Here is a 16,962-nt window from a genome sequence, read left to right as displayed (position 1 = left end):
CCACAGTCACACTCCCTTCCCAGAGACTATTATCCACTGTTACTATAGACACCATCTCTCCCTACTATACCTGCTATCCCACAGTCACACTCACTTCCCAGAGACTATTATCCACTGTTACTATAGACACCATCTCTCCCTACTATACCTGCTATCCCACAGTCACACTCCCTTCCCAGAGACTATTATCCCACTGTTACTATAGACACCATCTCTCCCTACTATACCTGCTATCCCACAGTCACACTCCCTTCCCAGAGACTATTATCCACTGTTACTATAGACACCATCTCTCCCTACTATACCTGCTATCCCACAGTCACACCTTCCCAGAGACTATTATCCCACTGTTACTATAGACACCATCTATCCCTACTATACCTGCTATCCCACAGTCACACTCCCTTCCCAGAGACTATTATCCACTGTTACTATAGGCACCATCTCTCCCTACTATAACTGCTATCCCACAGCCACACTCCCTTCCCAGAGACTATTATCCACTGTTACTATAGACACCATCTCTCCCTACTATACCTGCTATCCCACAGTCACATTCCCTTCCCAGAGACTATTATCCCACTGTTACTATAGGCACCATCTCTCCCTACTATACCTGCTATCCCACAGTCCCACTCCTTTCCCAGAGACTATTATCCACTGTTACTATAGGCACCATCTCTCCCTACTATACCTGCTATCCCACAGTCACACTCCCTTCCCAGAGACTATTATCCCACTGTTACTATAGACACCATCTCTCCCTACTATACCTGCTATCCCACAGTCACACTCCCTTCCCAGAGACTTTTATCCACTGTTACTATAGACACCATCTCTCCCTACTATACCTGCTATCCCACAGTCACACCTTCCCAGAGACTATTATCCCACTGTTACTATAGACACCATCTCTCCCTACTATACCTGCTATCCCACAGTCACACTCCCTTCCCAGAGACTATTATCCACTGTTACTATAGGCACCATCTCTCCCTACTATAACTGCTATCCCACAGCCACACTCCCTTCCCAGAGACTATTATCCACTGTTACTATAGACACCATCTCTCCCTACTATACCTGCTATCCCACAGTCACATTCCCTTCCCAGAGACTATTATCCCACTGTTACTATAGGCACCATCTCTCCCTACTATAACTGCTATCCCACAGCCACACTCCCTTCCCAGAGACTATTATCCACTGTTACTATAGACACCATCTCTCCCTACTATACCTGCTATCCCACAGTCACATTCCCTTCCCAGAGACTATTATCCCACTGTTACTATAGGCACCATCTCTCCCTACTATACCTGCTATCCCACAGTCACACTCCTTTCCCAGAGACTATTATCCACTGTTACTATAGGCACCATCTCTCCCTACTATACCTGCTATCCCACAGTCACACTCCCTTCCCAGAGACTATTATCCCACTGTTACTATAGACACCATCTCTCCCTACTATACCTGCTATCCCACAGTCACACTCCCTTCCCCAGAGACTATTATCCACTGTTACTATAGACACCATCTCTCCCTACTATACCTGCTATCCCACAGTCACACCTTCCCAGAGACTATTATCCCACTGTTACTATAGACACCATCTCTCCCTACTATACCTGCTATCCCACAGTCACACTCCCTTCCCAGAGACTATTATCCACTGTTACTATAGGCACCATCTCTCCCTACTATAACTGCTATCCCACAGCCACACTCCCTTCCCAGAGACTATTATCCACTGTTACTATAGACACCATCTCTCCCTACTATACCTGCTATCCCACAGTCACATTCCCTTCCCAGAGACTATTATCCCACTGTTACTATAGGCACCATCTCTCCCTACTATACCTGCTATCCCACAGTCACACTCCTTTCCCAGAGACTATTATCCACTGTTACTATAGGCACCATCTCTCCCTACTATACCTGCTATCCCACAGTCACACTCCCTTCCCAGAGACTATTATCTACTGTTACTATAGACACCATCTTTCCCTACTATACCTGCTATCCCACAGTCATACTCCCTTCCCAGAGACTATTATCCACTGTTACTATAGGCACCATATCTCCCTACTATACCTGCTATCCCACAGTCACACTCCCTTCCCAGAGACTATTATCCACTGTTACTATAGACACATCACTCCCTACTATACCTGCTATCCCACAGTCACACTCACTTCCCAGAGACTATTATCCACTGTTACTATAGACACCATCTCTCCCTACTATACCTGCTATCCCACAGTCACACTCCCTTCCCAGAGACTATTATCCACTGTTACTATAGACACCATCTCTCCCTACTATACCTGCTATCCCACAGTCACACTCCCTTCCCAGAGACTATTATCCACTGTTACTATAGGCACCATCTCTCCCTACTATACCTGCTATCCCACAGTCACACTCCCTTCCCAGAGACTATTATCCACTGTTACTATAGACACCATCTCTCCCTACTATACCTGCTATCCCACAGCCACAGTTCCTCTGTTCCACATGCTCCTAAGTGTTTGCATCGTTCCACAAGAACACAGGCTTTCACCTCTGTTAAAGACCTATGTACATATGTGGTGCTACGCAAACGCATACCTCTTCAGTTTCTTCATTTGTCTTTCTTTATGGTTCAGAGGTGCAGAGGAATCTTTTAATCTTGGTGTTGTCAAAGTTGACTTACTTACAGTTCCACATATACATTGCTGTTTTGGGGCACAAATTCAATTATAAATGACTACTCCAGTATTAGAATTCATATTGCTGGTAGGAAGTAGGAAGTTTAGCCATTGCTTCTTCATGGCTGACGTTGAATGAAGGCTTGAGGCATTTTGCCGCACCAAGTAATATCTCTTGCCTGTTTCACCTGGGGGTCGAAGGATAATCCTTTTTATCTCCTAAATACAGTAACTCCCTTTGGATTAACATCTTAATCCAAGAATGTTTTAGTTTATCTATAAAGATTTCTAAGCTTTAGCAAACCTTCTTCCAAAGATAGAATCATGTTAATTTATTGTGTTTAAAGAAAAGTGAGTGTGAAAATGTCATTCCTCTAATCCTTTATCACTATCAGGCATTTGTAAACTGTAATGTATGTTACTTTGCGCCTACATATAAATAGAAAGAGATACACGCTAGAACTCTACCATGGAAACCTCTAACCCACAAGAACAGAAGTCAACATTTGCCAAGATCTTCACTTAAGGTACCTGAATGGAACCAGGGTCCTGCCCTCGTATGTTCAATTGCCTGTAAATACACACCGTTTGTTTTTTTTTGGGGGGGGGTCCATTTTTTATGTGGAATATTTTTTAGTGCAAATTTTCACCCTGTTTACTAAATAAATTACCAAAAGGTCTGAGATGTTGATAACAAATAAATCAGACAAATCACTTCCACAAAAAACAGGACCTGGGCTTCAGAGAAAACATTTTCCCGTGTACAGGAAATCAACAGAAGGTCAAAAGAAATTACAACTGGTTCCTAAGACAAGACATAGTAACTGGCGGCATCCATAGCTTCAAAGAAATGTATCCATTGTACCAATTTGCTTTATTGCAAATGTCCCTAGAAAAATGGAATTGGCAGCTGAGCATACTCATTGGCACTGATCAAGGTATGTGGGCAGGACCCAACGTCTCATTCATTTCTGGAAAATGCTGGAAGTTTCCAGTAACAATTAGGTGGAAGAACAACACTATGGATGGTTATAATAAAACCCAGGAACACGTCACATCTGAGTTCATTTATTGACTTAATTTGTACTTTATACAGGTCACACCAAACAGTAGCCTACTTACATCTGGATTTATAGTATTGCTGATGGCTGAGCTAGAATCATAATTCCAGAATAGAGTAGAATGCTTTTTATTCTGCACAGACTGTGATACCAGCTAAATCACAAGCAAACAGAAACAAAATCAGCCAGATATGAAAATATTTAGCAAAATTGCTGCATCTCACATACGTATGCACCAGCTCATAACAAGGTTACAGATATATAGAAACATTGGGGTAACAGTCACCCTGCTATAGTTCCAGGGGTACCCAGGGCACAAATAAGCACTCACCCCAAATCTCCCCCTAACTGACCTTCAGACTGGGCCCCCTTAGCTCATAACAAGGTTTCAGATATATAGAAACATTGGGGTAACAGTCACCCTGCTATAGTTCCAGGGGTTCCCAGGGTACAAATAAGCACTCACCCCAAATCTTCCCCTAACTGACCTTCAGACTGGGCCCCCTTAGCTCATAACAAGGTTACAGATATATAGAAACATTGGGGTAACAGTCACCCTGCTATATTTTCAGGGGTACCCAGGGTACAAATAAGCACTCACCCCAAATCTCCCCCTAACTGACCTTCAGACACTGCCCCTTAGCTCATAACAAGGTTACAGATATATAGAAAAAAATTGGGGTAACAGTCACCCTGCTATAGTTCCAGGGGTACCCAAGGTACAAATAAACACTCACCCCAAATCTCCCCCTAACTGACCTTCATGCTGGGCCCCCTTAGCTCATAACAAGGTTACAGATATATAGAAACATTGGGGTGTTACCCTGCTATAGTTCCAGGGGTACCCAGGGCACAAATAAGCACTCACCCCAAATCTCCCCCTAACTGGCCTTCAGACTGGGCCCCCTTAACTCATAACAAGGTTACAGATACAGTATATAGAAACATTGGGGTAACAGTGACCCTGCTATAGTTCCAGGGGTACCCAGGGCACAAATAAGCACTCACCCCAAATCTCCCCCTAACTGACCTTCAGGCTGGGCCCCCTTAGCTCATAACAAGGTTACAGATATATAGAAACATTGGGGTAACATTCACGCTGCTATAGTTCCAGGGGTACCCAGGGTACAAATAAGCACTCACCCCAAATCTCCCCCTAACTGACCTTCAGGCTGGGCCCCCTTAGCTCATAACAAGGTTACAGATATATAGAAACATTGGGGTAACATTCACGCTGCTATAGTTCCAGGGGTACCCTGCACTCACTTAAAACTTGTGACAGGGGGTCACCATCTTGGAAAGTGTCTGTGACACTCACATGCTCAGTGGGCTCTGATTGGCTGTTGAGAAGCTAAGCTTATGGCTCGTCACTAATTATCCAGCAGAAAATGAGGTTTGTCTTTAATACAAGTTAATGCTACAGGGCTGATGACGTGTCCAATTTTCGGCCAGATTTTAGTTGACCCCATACATGGCCTAATAAGCTTTCTGAAGGGGCCAAGTGGACATATTTTATTGTACTTTTAGTTCCAATTGGACAACAGTTGCTGCAATAATATGTGGCACATGACTATCCCATGGGAAGTGAGGTTGGGGTTTCCAAAAAAACTGGCTATGGCTAGACCATGTATTGCCATATTAACCAATGATTCATATGCTTTTCCATAAAAATCGAATTATATTCACTGCTGCATCTGACTCCGGAAACAATGTTGCAAGCCAGCTGATTCCCAGATCTGGAAAATAATTAACGTCTCATTGTTTTTGTTTAGCACATTTACAAATAATGGTAAAACTACTGAAAAAAACAAAAACAATTAATGTTTATTGGGAAGTTTCTTAGACTTATTTTTTCGTTCGTTGAGCAAAACAGTCGGTTGTAGGTGGAGATTCTCATTGAGGAAAAGGAATGTCAGCGGCTGTTGGACCTTATGAGGAATGAGTGTTCTTGGAAGATATCTGTGACTACGAGAAGAGTTTCAGCCTGGTAAGTGGGTACGTCCCATTAGGAGAAACCTGACACCCGCTGTTTGCACAGTTTACTTGTAAAGGGAGGTACCAGAAGGGATCAGAGAAGCAGCAGCTGGAAGAGTCAGTGCGTATGGAGCATTTCCAGGAGAGCTCACACTCACTGGCTCAGGTCTGTGGTTATCGCAGCCACATGGATCAGCTTTACTAGGTGAGTGATTTATTCCTCTGCCTTATACTGAATATCAACATGCATAGGCTGCCAAACCTGCCTTCTCTCCTCAACCACACTTACATATTATTAGGAGATGAATCAATAATTATCTAACAAACTTCCCCTTTATCATGGAGCCATGGCCGCCCCATGGCTTCTTATCCTTTCCTTTATCCGCCATATTCCTGCCATTATTCCCATGCAATAGGTGAGACTTGCTAAAAAAAAAGCATCTAATTAAAGGGTGCACTGTGTATATGGGTATGGGATCCATTATCCAGAAACCCATTATCCAGAAAGCTCCAAATTAGGGTAAGGCAGTCTCCCATAGACTCTGTTGTAGCCAAAAAAACTAAATTTTTTTAAATGATTTAATTTTTCTCTGTAATAATGAAATGGTGCCTTGTACTTGATCCCAATTAAGATATAATTAATCCTTATTGGAAGCAAACCGAGCCTATTGGAGTTATTTAATTTTATATGATTTTCTAGTAGACCAGATATGATGATCCAAATTACAGAAGGATCTGTTATCTTGAAAGCCCCAGAGCATTCTGGATAACAGGTCCCATACCTGTTTGCGTGTACAATGGACTGGTGATTGTGTTGGTAAGTGAGGCAATTAAGGTGGCCATACACGGACCGATAAAAGCTGTCGACAGACCTAGTCGGACACTTATTCGCCCATGTATGGGGCCCTGCTTTTGTGGACCGCATCTGTTCGTTGATGCGGTCCTGCGTTCCGACCACCCGTATAACTTTCATTATGATCCAACCGTTGGGCCCTAGGGCCATGATCGGATTAGCCCGATATCGCAAACCTCAAGATGAGCATATTGAGGCTAGAGCCACTCGTCACAATTGCCAAACTAACAGATCTCTCTGTGTATGGCCATTAGAGATGTCGCGAACTGTTCGCCGGCGAACTTGTTCGCGCGAACATCGGGTGTTCGCGCTCGCCGGAAGTTCGCGAACGTCGCGCGACGTTCGCCATTTTGGGTTCGCCATTGTTGGCGCTTTTTTTTGCCCTCTCACCCCAGACCAGCAGGTACATGGCAGCCAATTTGGAAGCTCTCCCCTGGACCACTCCCCTTCCCTATAAAAACCGAAGCCCTGCAGCGTTTTTTCACTCTGCCTGTGTGTGCTGAAGAGATAGTGTAGGGAGAGAGCTGCTGCCTGTTAGTGATTTCAGGGACAGTTGAAAGTTTGCTGGCTAGTAATCGTTTTGATACTGCTCTGTTATTGGAGGGACAGAAGTCTGCAGGGGTTTGAGGGACATTTAAGCTTAGGTAGCTTTGCTGGCTAGTAATCTACCTTCTACTGCAGTGCTCTGTATGTAGCTGCAGTGGGCAGCTGTCCTGCTTCTGATCTCATCTGCTGACTGCTGCAATAACAGTAGTCCTTGTAAGGACTGCTTTTATTTATTTTTTGTTGTTTTACTACTACTACTACTACTACTACTATAAGAGCCCAGTGCTATTAGTCTAGCAGTGTTGGGGAGTGGGACTGGTGTGCTAATCTGCTGCTCCTAGTAGTTCAGCAGCACCAACTTTAATTTTTTTTTTTTAATATTCATTTTTTTTTTATTTTACTTTTTTTATTTTACTACCGCTGTAGTAGTGTATAAGTTGACCTTTTAGGCATTATTTGCCCTGTAGGCATTATTTGCACACTGTTTTCTTCAACCCGCCATCGAGCTGTGTGACCTTGTTCACATTCTGTCTAAATATCCATAATATTACCGTCTCCAGAAAAAACACCGGAGTCACTTTTTTCAAGCAGCCATAATATATTTTACGTAATCCGTATCCACCGCTGTAGTAGTGTATACGTTGGCCTTGTAGGCATTATTTGCACACTGTTTTCTTCAACCCGCCATCGAGCTGTGTGACCTTGTTCCCATTCTGTCTAAATATCCATAATATTACCGTCTCCAGAAAAAACACCGGAGTCACTTTTTTCAAGCAGCATTCATATATTTTACGTAATGGCGAAAAATTACTATTTTCAGCATTTATATGGCATATTTTTTCTGGCAACTGTGCTTCAGTGGCTGCGTCCAAAAAAACTGGGCAAACAATGCCTACAAGGTCAACGTATGGCAGTTGTTTAAAGAGAACAGTAGATTACTAGCCAGCAAAGCTACCTAAGCTAAAATGTCCCTCAAATCCCTGCAGACTTCTGTCCCTCCAATACAGAGCAGTATCAAGCAGATTACTAGCCAGCAAGCTTACTATCATCTGTCCCTGAAATCACTAACAGCTCTCCCCCTACACTATCTCTTCCAAGCACACACAGGCAGATTTTTCAGATACATTTTTGCCCTTGATCCCCCTCTGGCATGCCACTGTCCAGGTCGTTGCACCCTTTAAACAACTTTAAAATCATTTTTCTGGCCAGAAATGTCTTTTCTAGATGTTAAAGTTCGCCTTCCCATTGAAGTCTATGGGGTTCGCGAACCGTTCGCGAACCGCTCGCATTTTTGCGCAAGTTCGCGAATATGTTCGCGAACTTTTTTTCCGACGTTCGCTACATCCCTAATGGCCATCTTTAGTATTTTCAGAATGGCCTACTTTCCTAAGCAATATCTGATTAGGGTTTATTCGTTAGTTGGGTTGAGCAGAACATCTTACGTTGGTGAAGGCTACAAGGTCTCTACACAGGCAACTCGTTTGATCTCACTTGTTGCCCAAAGTTAAATGTTTGGCCAACGCCAACTTTAAGAACAAATGCTGAAAAATGTGAAACAAAACCACCAAACGCTAAAAGGACACCTAAGCTGATAATGTGACTCAACAGAAACCATTAAGCCTTTTTTTAAAAATAGGATGGTTAAGAGATTATAAAAGAGGAAGGCGTAGCTATTGGATTATAGTAACCTTTAATCAAGAGACTGTAAAAGCTGGGATCTGATTACCTATATAACCTTTCTCAATAGGCAACTCTACAATAGTATGTGGTGTCCACAGCCAAAGGGACAAGTCTCATCTAAGAATTCCCATGGCCATATGAAAGAAAAATCTACAGTTTGGTAAAAATAAGCTAAAATTACCCAATTCAGACACCCAGTTCCTTTGCCGAATCTGTCTGATATGATCATGTGGTCCCCAGTGTAACTATTTGGTCACATAAAGTTTAGAACCATAAGTAGAAGATCAGATCAACAGTCTTAGGGGGTCCTCAACCAAGATTTTACAGTCTTCTCAACTGGAATAATTGGAAGGTCAAGAAAATATTACCATATTAACAGATATTCTTATCTGGTATTTGTAGAATTGTTTTTTTAGATCATAAATACCTATAGGCACATTGGATATAGGATTATAATATCCTATGAAATGTAATTGCTAAGGAATAGTTATATGATATAAAATCATTTTATTGAGCAATAGGACAGTTTGCAGTAGGTTATGTATGCTGAGCATTATCACATCATTTAATGCTGTTGCAATTCAGCATGGCTATGACTATTAGGCAACATATTCTGAGATTATGTTGTCAAAACACCAAAGCCTTTCCTAGGTGCATAGGGTCCTCCCATATACAATTCAGGAATACATTGTTCGGTGGCCAGCATGGCATGTAGCCTTCCATTGCTTACAGGATTGAGCAAAAGAGATTTATTTAGCTGTAGCTCAGTCTTAACATGTTAGGCCTTTAATTATTTCATAAGATGGTCTCTTCTTAGCTTCCTGTAGCAGTAACCCCTTCTTACACACTTTTTCAGATAGTCCTTTGTAAAGTTACCAATAATCTCCAGTCTGCCAGAAGGACACTTAGTTATTCTAAATCTGTGTCTTGCGTCTATACTAAGCATTTAATACTGTTTTATTCCATTGCCATTCCAATGTCAATTTTCCATTGCATCCACAACCTGGTGCTCTTCTTACTGTTCTCTCCATTCCTGCCTTTGCTCTTATGCTTACTTGGTCCTTGGTTATCTTGTGAACTCTCTTTTTGGGAGACTATTTTTATTGGATAGAGGTGACCAGGGCAGAACTAGGGGTAGACAGATGAGGTACCTGCCTAGGGCACAACGATAAGGGGGCACTGGGCAGGTTCCTGTTAAAGGGCCTTCTGCCTACCCCTAGTCCATGTTCGATCCCCTCTGCAGCTTTCCCTTTCCTTCTCATCTGCCACTCTCCCTTCTGTCACCACAGCCTCCTGCGCAACATCACGGCACATGGGTGCTGACATTCCCATGTTGGAACACACATGGGGGGAAACAGAGGTTACAGCCTGCCCCTGAACGTGACATCCAGATATACCAAGACACTTCCTTCACTAACACTTGAAGATCAGATTCACATCTCTAACTGCCTCCTAACTAACCCTCCTGGTTTTAATAATGCCCACACAAGCTAAACCTAACCAAAACAATTTTTTCCATCCAAACTTAGCCTTAATCCCTGTGTTGATTCACTGCGCTGTATGGAGGTAATCTCTGACTCTTTCCCTTTTTAATATTTATACCAGTAGCACAGCCTGTTGCTCATACAGTGTCTCTGTAATAAATTCAAGATCCAGAAACGAATAAAACTCTCAACTTGACCTCAACTGCTACAACCTACAGATTCCCAACTCTACCCCCTTCAGTCTATCCTAAACATCTTGCTCTCACCTAAGAATAAGATCTTGCTCCCATTCGGTAAAATCTTTATCATGACTCTCTTTTAAGGAAAGTAAAACTTGCAAAATCCTTTCCTTAACTTACAAAGACCTTCCCTTCATCACACCTTTCCTGGTCATCTTCTCTGTTCATCCTGCAGCCAATTCCCATCTAAAACGTAACCCTAAAACTATTGTTGCATTTAATCTTTGAAATACCTTCTGCGTTCTTCCATAATGAACTCTCCATCAACCTCTTCAAAACAAAACTTAGATCCTACTTCATGTTGTACCTGCACTGTATCTGCTGACCGTATTACCCTAATTACGTTTGTAAACCATTTATCCACTTAGTGTGCAGTCTCCACACGGAATAGATCTCCATCCACCAGTGTCTCTTGATAATCTTTCTAGCTGTAAGTATATTACATGATCTGCTACCCTTTGTATATCTACAGTTGTACGTGAGAGCAGTTTAATGTAAGGTAGAGCCATGTTATATCAGATAAGGCAAACCCTCATCAGTCATTGAAGGTGCAGAGTGAATGATGCCACAGATAAGAGGTGCTTTTCAAATGCACAAAAGCTCAGATAATACAAATGGTATTTGCGTAACTACTCAGCAAAAATAAATATAAGAAGGCAAATATGTTTGTTTTTTCAATCAACACGGTGTAATGTGCATAATACTATGCTTAGGTACTCAAAACATTGCATAGTTGTGGTTGTTCAGTTCATTTTAGTTAAAAAACAAAAAACAGAAATAACTCAGGAGTTATTTGCATTGGTGAATGTCATACATTGGCTTGACAGCGCTATATAAATAAATAATGATGATGATTGGCAGCTATTGTGTTTATTGACATATGAAATATATTATAGAGCTACCAAAACTGTAGGCGGACCAGATTGACCAGGCTTTCCTCATTCTAGCAGTGACTGCTTTACCACCCAGAACCCCACTGTGGATACAACTGGCTTTGCACACCATACTCAAACTGATTCCGTTGCTCGTTTTCAACACCAACTAAAAAAGCTGGTTCCATGTGTTTAAACTCACTTCACTGGGCTGGTGAGGGATGCCTGAGCTATCACCCAAGATGCCACCTATTGTGGGGGAGATATCTGAATGGAACCTTAGGCTAAAGACAAATAGTACTCTCATGGAGAATAACAGCTATTAAAACGGTAGTGGGCAATGTGCTACCTTTAGTACTGTCAGGTGGGGATCTCTTAGCTATGGATGTTTTTTTAAGAAATACAGTATTAGACTATTCATCCTGAAGTGTGGTTAGAAAGATCCTGCATAGCCAACGGACAACCATCAGCAAGAAGTTTGTATATTTTGTTCAAGTATATATGGGTTTCTTCCGAGTTCTCTGGTTTCCTCCCACATTCCAAAAACACATAAGCAGGTTAAAGGGATCTTAATGTAACTGACCCTAAGGTGTTGTGTGAATGTTATAAGATCTTGTTGTTTTCTTCAAGCCTGAGAAATTCCACTTGATTTTGTTCTTCTGTTACCTTTGGCACACTATGATTGATTGAAGTTTTTTACCTGAAGTATCTGGCTTTAAGATTCACCCAGGCTTAAATGTTTATTTTCTTCTTTCCATTTTACCTTACGTGTGATGTTTTGTCCTAAATATTATTCTAGTTATAAACCCCTAAGGGAATCTTCTCAGCCAATGAGAAGAGAAAAACGTTATTAATCCTTTAGGGAAACCACTGATAATTTATAAGTTGGCTGCAGTAATGTCACTAAGGTTTGTAATTACTTTAATTATTCTTATTATTATTGTTGTTGTTATTATTATTATTATTATTATTATTATTATTATTATTATTATTATTATTATTATTATTATTATTATTATTATTATTATTATTATATTATAAATAATAATATGTCTTTTATTCCCTCAACTCATTTTACATAACTTTTTTTTGCTTTTAAGATAACTGCCACTACATTTGTCTCCTTTCTATGGAACATGGAAATCAGAGGCTGTCAGATAATCTTCATTCTGTGCCTTATCTTCAGGAAGGGTGAGTTTAATTCATCGGATTCGGATTATTTGTGAGGTATCAGTTTTTACAAGAAGCCCTATGAAAAGTACATGGGGTATTTAATGGTAATTCCTTTAGTTGCGTTGATGAAGGAGTTTATTGTGGTTATGGATGAATATGTATTTAATAATGGAGTTATAATGCAGTAACCCATAGCAACCTATCAGTGATCACATTTTTTTCAGCCAACTGAAGGTCAAATAATCAAACCAAAATTTGATGATGAGTTATTGCCCAGGTGCAAGTTGGATTTCTTGAAAAAATAGGCTTGTGTGCAATCACATATGAATTTGCCATGCCAGTGTTTTCACAAAATTTTCATTTGTGTTGTTCCCAGGTCAAACTTGTTTTAGAAGATTCATTATTTAAGTGAATTGCTTGAAGAAGGACAATTTTTTATAATTAATAATTTTCATATTAATTCAAGTTTCTAGGTTCTGCTGAGGCCTTGTCTATAGCATCTTCATCAGTAGATTACATTTTCAAGCTTGTCCAGTTGATAAACTGATCCTTATCCATGGTATAGAGATATCTGTTGAGTTTGTCTGGTCAGCATGTCCATAGATCATTCCTCCACCCTGATGAACTATACCCGAATGTTTAAGAAAGAAAGGGGCATGAATAAATATAGTCTACATACAGAATGTATTTTCTTTTCTCTGGTAGATCCTTTACATCATCCATGTCTTCTGTCTCAGTTTTTAGCCAAGTGTCCGAACTGAATGACGAGACCTTGAGCGCCCACATAAACCAGCAAGTTACTCTAAACTGCTCCCTTTTAACAGCGGAGGACTGGAAACAAAACAAGGTGCAAGTTATTTGGTTTAAAGACTTCACAGAGAAGTTATTGGACTGTGTGGTAGATAAGGGGAACTCCACCAACTGTCAGTATGGGTCCAGATTATCTAGAGCTCAACTCTCTGCTAAGATCATGGATGGAAACGCCGCACTTGAATTCTCCAATGTCCGGGAATCAGATGGTGGGACATACCAGTGCTGGGTGATCTTCCCTCAGTTTTACAACAAGAAATACATTGCGCTGCAAATACAGGGTGAGATTCTAATGACTGGGGTTTCATATTAGAGGTACTATTGCTTGTGGGATAAGTATCACCTACTGAATGGGTTTAATGGACCAGCAGGTTCCAGAATTATTGTATCTTAAGCAAAACAATGTACAAGGGGCCTGAGACAGTCTTTGGAGCATCTTGACATTTTACAGATCAGTTTGCCTGAGGGAATTCATCCCATAGCCTTACATTAGAAAATACCTTTCTTCTCCTTTGCTCCATTTGACAGCAAAAGTGTTGCCTGGGATAGTTTGACATACAAGGCCAAATGGAAGAGAAGTATTGGAAGATTCCATTTCACTACCTTATTTTTATTTGCAGATATAGAGGCAGGTAGCACTAGACTGGTGTGTATGAGATGGCGACAGAGACAAACTGAATATTCTACAGGAGTTTTATATCCCCTAGAGAAGCAGGGATTGACAGGTTTCTAATATATATGGGCAAAGACATAAAGAAGCTACTGTCTGCTCTGTTTTTCACAGAAATAGGTATTGGAAACGCAACAGTATACAGCTGCCTAATAACATTGGACAGGGGCACTAGGCTTAGAGGTACCATGCTGAAATTTAAATTTCCACATACTGTAGACCCTTAGTGGGCATGGGGTCAGCACATGAGCAGTACAGAAATACTAGTAGATCCTAGTGAACAGGTCTTCATCTGACTAACTTGGAAATGAAGAAATAAGAATCCTTAAAGTCTGAAAATGAAAGCAAAGCAACTTGATTGGTTGCTACTGGATACAACACTCAGTGTAGCACCTATATTCATTTAATTTCAGTACACAGTGTCAATTGGGGTTTTGCTCTGGAGATATTACAGTCTAGGAGGAAGGAAAAGGCAGGCAGAAAAAGTAAGGGGAAGGGAGAAAAGTTCATAGGACTGGGGCATGTTGCAGTAGAAGAACCCTGAGTAGGGTTGCCACCTGGCCGGTATTTTACAGGCCTGGCTGGTAAAAATAATGACTGATCCCAATGTTATTAATAGGGGGAAAAAAATATATAGGAAGGCCAGTATTTTTTTCCAGAAAAGATGGCAACCCTAACCCTGAGTAAACTTCCACCCAACGCTGTACTAACTTGTCTTCTGGAGCTCCTCGTATCCTCTACAATGCCCTGGGTAAGCATATATATATACTGCACAGAACTGATGATTTTTGTACTGTGAAGAGCACCATACCTAAAGAGTAAGGTGTGATTAAGAAATAGTGTGAGTCAGTGTATTTTTGGAAGAAGAAGAAGCGCACTGGATTAGTCTCTGAAGTAAGACTATAAACAATGGGGGGCAGGGGGTGTCTAACAACTTGGTGTATGCCAGTGATTTTACCTTTTTTTGTCTTTAAACTTGTACCATGTCCATGTGCATTAGTTCTTCTCATTAAATTACAAGCAGAAACAATAATGATTACAACAAGTATATCTATACCTGTATATTGTAAAGATAAATGTATAATCATGGAAAGAGAAAGTGCTCATATTAATATAATCTGCAGGTGAAGAAAAGGAGGCCTCAGCAGTAGGTGAATCTTCGGGCATGAAGACTATGGACACACTGCAGACCAATTCTTCATGGAAAATTATGTTGATCAGTGGATGGTTTATTGCCCTTGTTCTGGCTGGAGTCATCCTTTTGCAGAGATACTGTATCAGGAATAAAAGGTTGAGATACAATACTTTTATTTTATGACAACAAGGACTTCTTGTGAACATGGTATAATTCTAAGGAGATGTGCCTCTGAGATCTTGCATCTTCGTGGTTAGATTTAGATAGGCTGGATTGGCCATGCCAGGATGACCATTCATATCCAACTATATGGAAGAAAAACCTGGGTGTATTACTGACACAGTTCATCATGGACAGAAGTTGAACTTGATGGACATGTGTCTTTTATCCATACTCATCTACTACCTAAATTAATGGTGGTTATTTTTGAAGGGCAACACTGTTTATTTTTTTCTATTAGTGCAAAAAGTGTGGGGCTGACACCAACTTTTGTCCAAGTTATGGATCCAAGTTAATTGGAGAAACATCCTGAAGGTCAAAATTACAAGAGAATTTGGATGGATGATGTATTCTTGAATGTGCTTAGCACTATAATTGGTTGACTGTAATAATCACATCATAAGTCTGTGAACTTCTATGCTGAAGCAGAGACTAACCAAATCCACAATTTAGACCATTTAGCAGGAGCTGCACCCTATGTGGGACATTCACTAAGAATCGTAGTTGCGCTTCGCCAGGCGTATTTTCGCCAGCGCTCCGCAAATTCACTAAAAGCCGAAGTTGTGCTCAGGGGTAGCGTAAGGTTGCGAAGTTGCGCTAGCGTTAATTCACCAAGTGAAGCGAAGTTACGCTAGTGATGGTTAATTTGCATACGGCGCCAAATTCAATTTCCAATGGAAGTATTCATAGCAGAACTACACAAGCCTGGGAAACCTTCAAAACAGCAAATAAAATTTTTATTTTGCCCTACACATGAGCCCACTGTATAGTTAAGTTACATAGTTAAATTTAGTTAAATTGGGTTGAAAAAAGACAAAGTCCATCAAGTTCAACCCCTCCATGAGTGCCATGAGTGCCAAGTTGCCATGAGTTAGGAAATGTAGGGGGGAAGGAGGGGAGCCCTAAAAAATTTTTCGATCGTTTTCAGCCTATCACCCATAATAAAGAAAAAACGCCAGCGTTTTTTGGGACTTAGAAAAAATTGTAACTTTTTTGAAGCAATCCCTATCTACTCTATTGCGCTTCGCCTGGTCTGAGGTGGCGAAGGAAGTCTAGCGTAAAAGGTAGCGTTCAGAACAATGCGTGCGTTACAATGCGTGCGTTAGTGAATTTGCATAGTTACGTCCGTTGTGCAAATTCGCCAGGCGTAATGGTGCGAAGTAACACTAGCGAAGTTACGCCAGCGTCCATTAGTGAATTTGCGAAGTAACGAAAATGCCCAACGCTAGCGAATTCACGCTAGCGTTAGGCGCTTCGGCGCTTAGTGAATTTGCCCCTATGTTTTAAAGCTTTACAACAAAATACTATGCTATAGCTATGTCGGCACAGCTATTCCCTTGTCCTCTAGATCAATGTCCTCAGAACTGCTCTGTTGTAGCATGGATGGATTTTCATATAGATGTGGAGAGGCTAAGCCCCTCAACCCTGTTGGAAAAATAAAAGAAAAAAAGATGTTTAACTGATTGTTGTGACTGTTTCTGGGATGTGGCAGTGGGGGTTACGGATTGGGGATGAGCGGACATTATACAGTTGACAGTTTCTTCTATGGT

General features: G+C 41.1%; 1 protein-coding gene across 2 annotated transcripts; it reads left to right on the top strand.

The window, feature by feature from the left end:
• Positions 1 to 5,793: 5,793 nt before the first annotated feature.
• Positions 5,794 to 16,013, top strand: LOC108703276. 2 transcript variants are annotated; one of them, XM_018239391.2, is made up of 5 exons: positions 5,794 to 5,936; positions 10,902 to 10,963; positions 12,506 to 12,596; positions 13,316 to 13,669; positions 15,183 to 16,013. In XM_018239391.2, exons 3-5 carry the CDS (start codon positions 12,542 to 12,544, stop codon positions 15,374 to 15,376), a joined length of 603 nt encoding a protein of 200 aa, XP_018094880.1. In that variant the 5' UTR covers positions 5,794 to 5,936; positions 10,902 to 10,963; positions 12,506 to 12,541; the 3' UTR covers positions 15,377 to 16,013. The 2 variants fall into 2 exon arrangements, with proteins under 2 accessions (XP_018094880.1, XP_018094881.1); XM_018239392.2 differs by lacking the exon at positions 10,902 to 10,963 and having other exon boundaries at positions 5,816 to 5,936.
• Positions 16,014 to 16,962: the final 949 nt, after the last annotated feature.

Source organism: Xenopus laevis, chromosome 9_10S (genome assembly GCF_017654675.1).
Source record: "Xenopus laevis strain J_2021 chromosome 9_10S, Xenopus_laevis_v10.1, whole genome shotgun sequence".
Classification (NCBI taxonomy): Eukaryota; Metazoa; Chordata; class Amphibia; order Anura; family Pipidae; genus Xenopus; species Xenopus laevis.
This window is presented reverse-complemented; position numbering and strand designations above follow the sequence as displayed.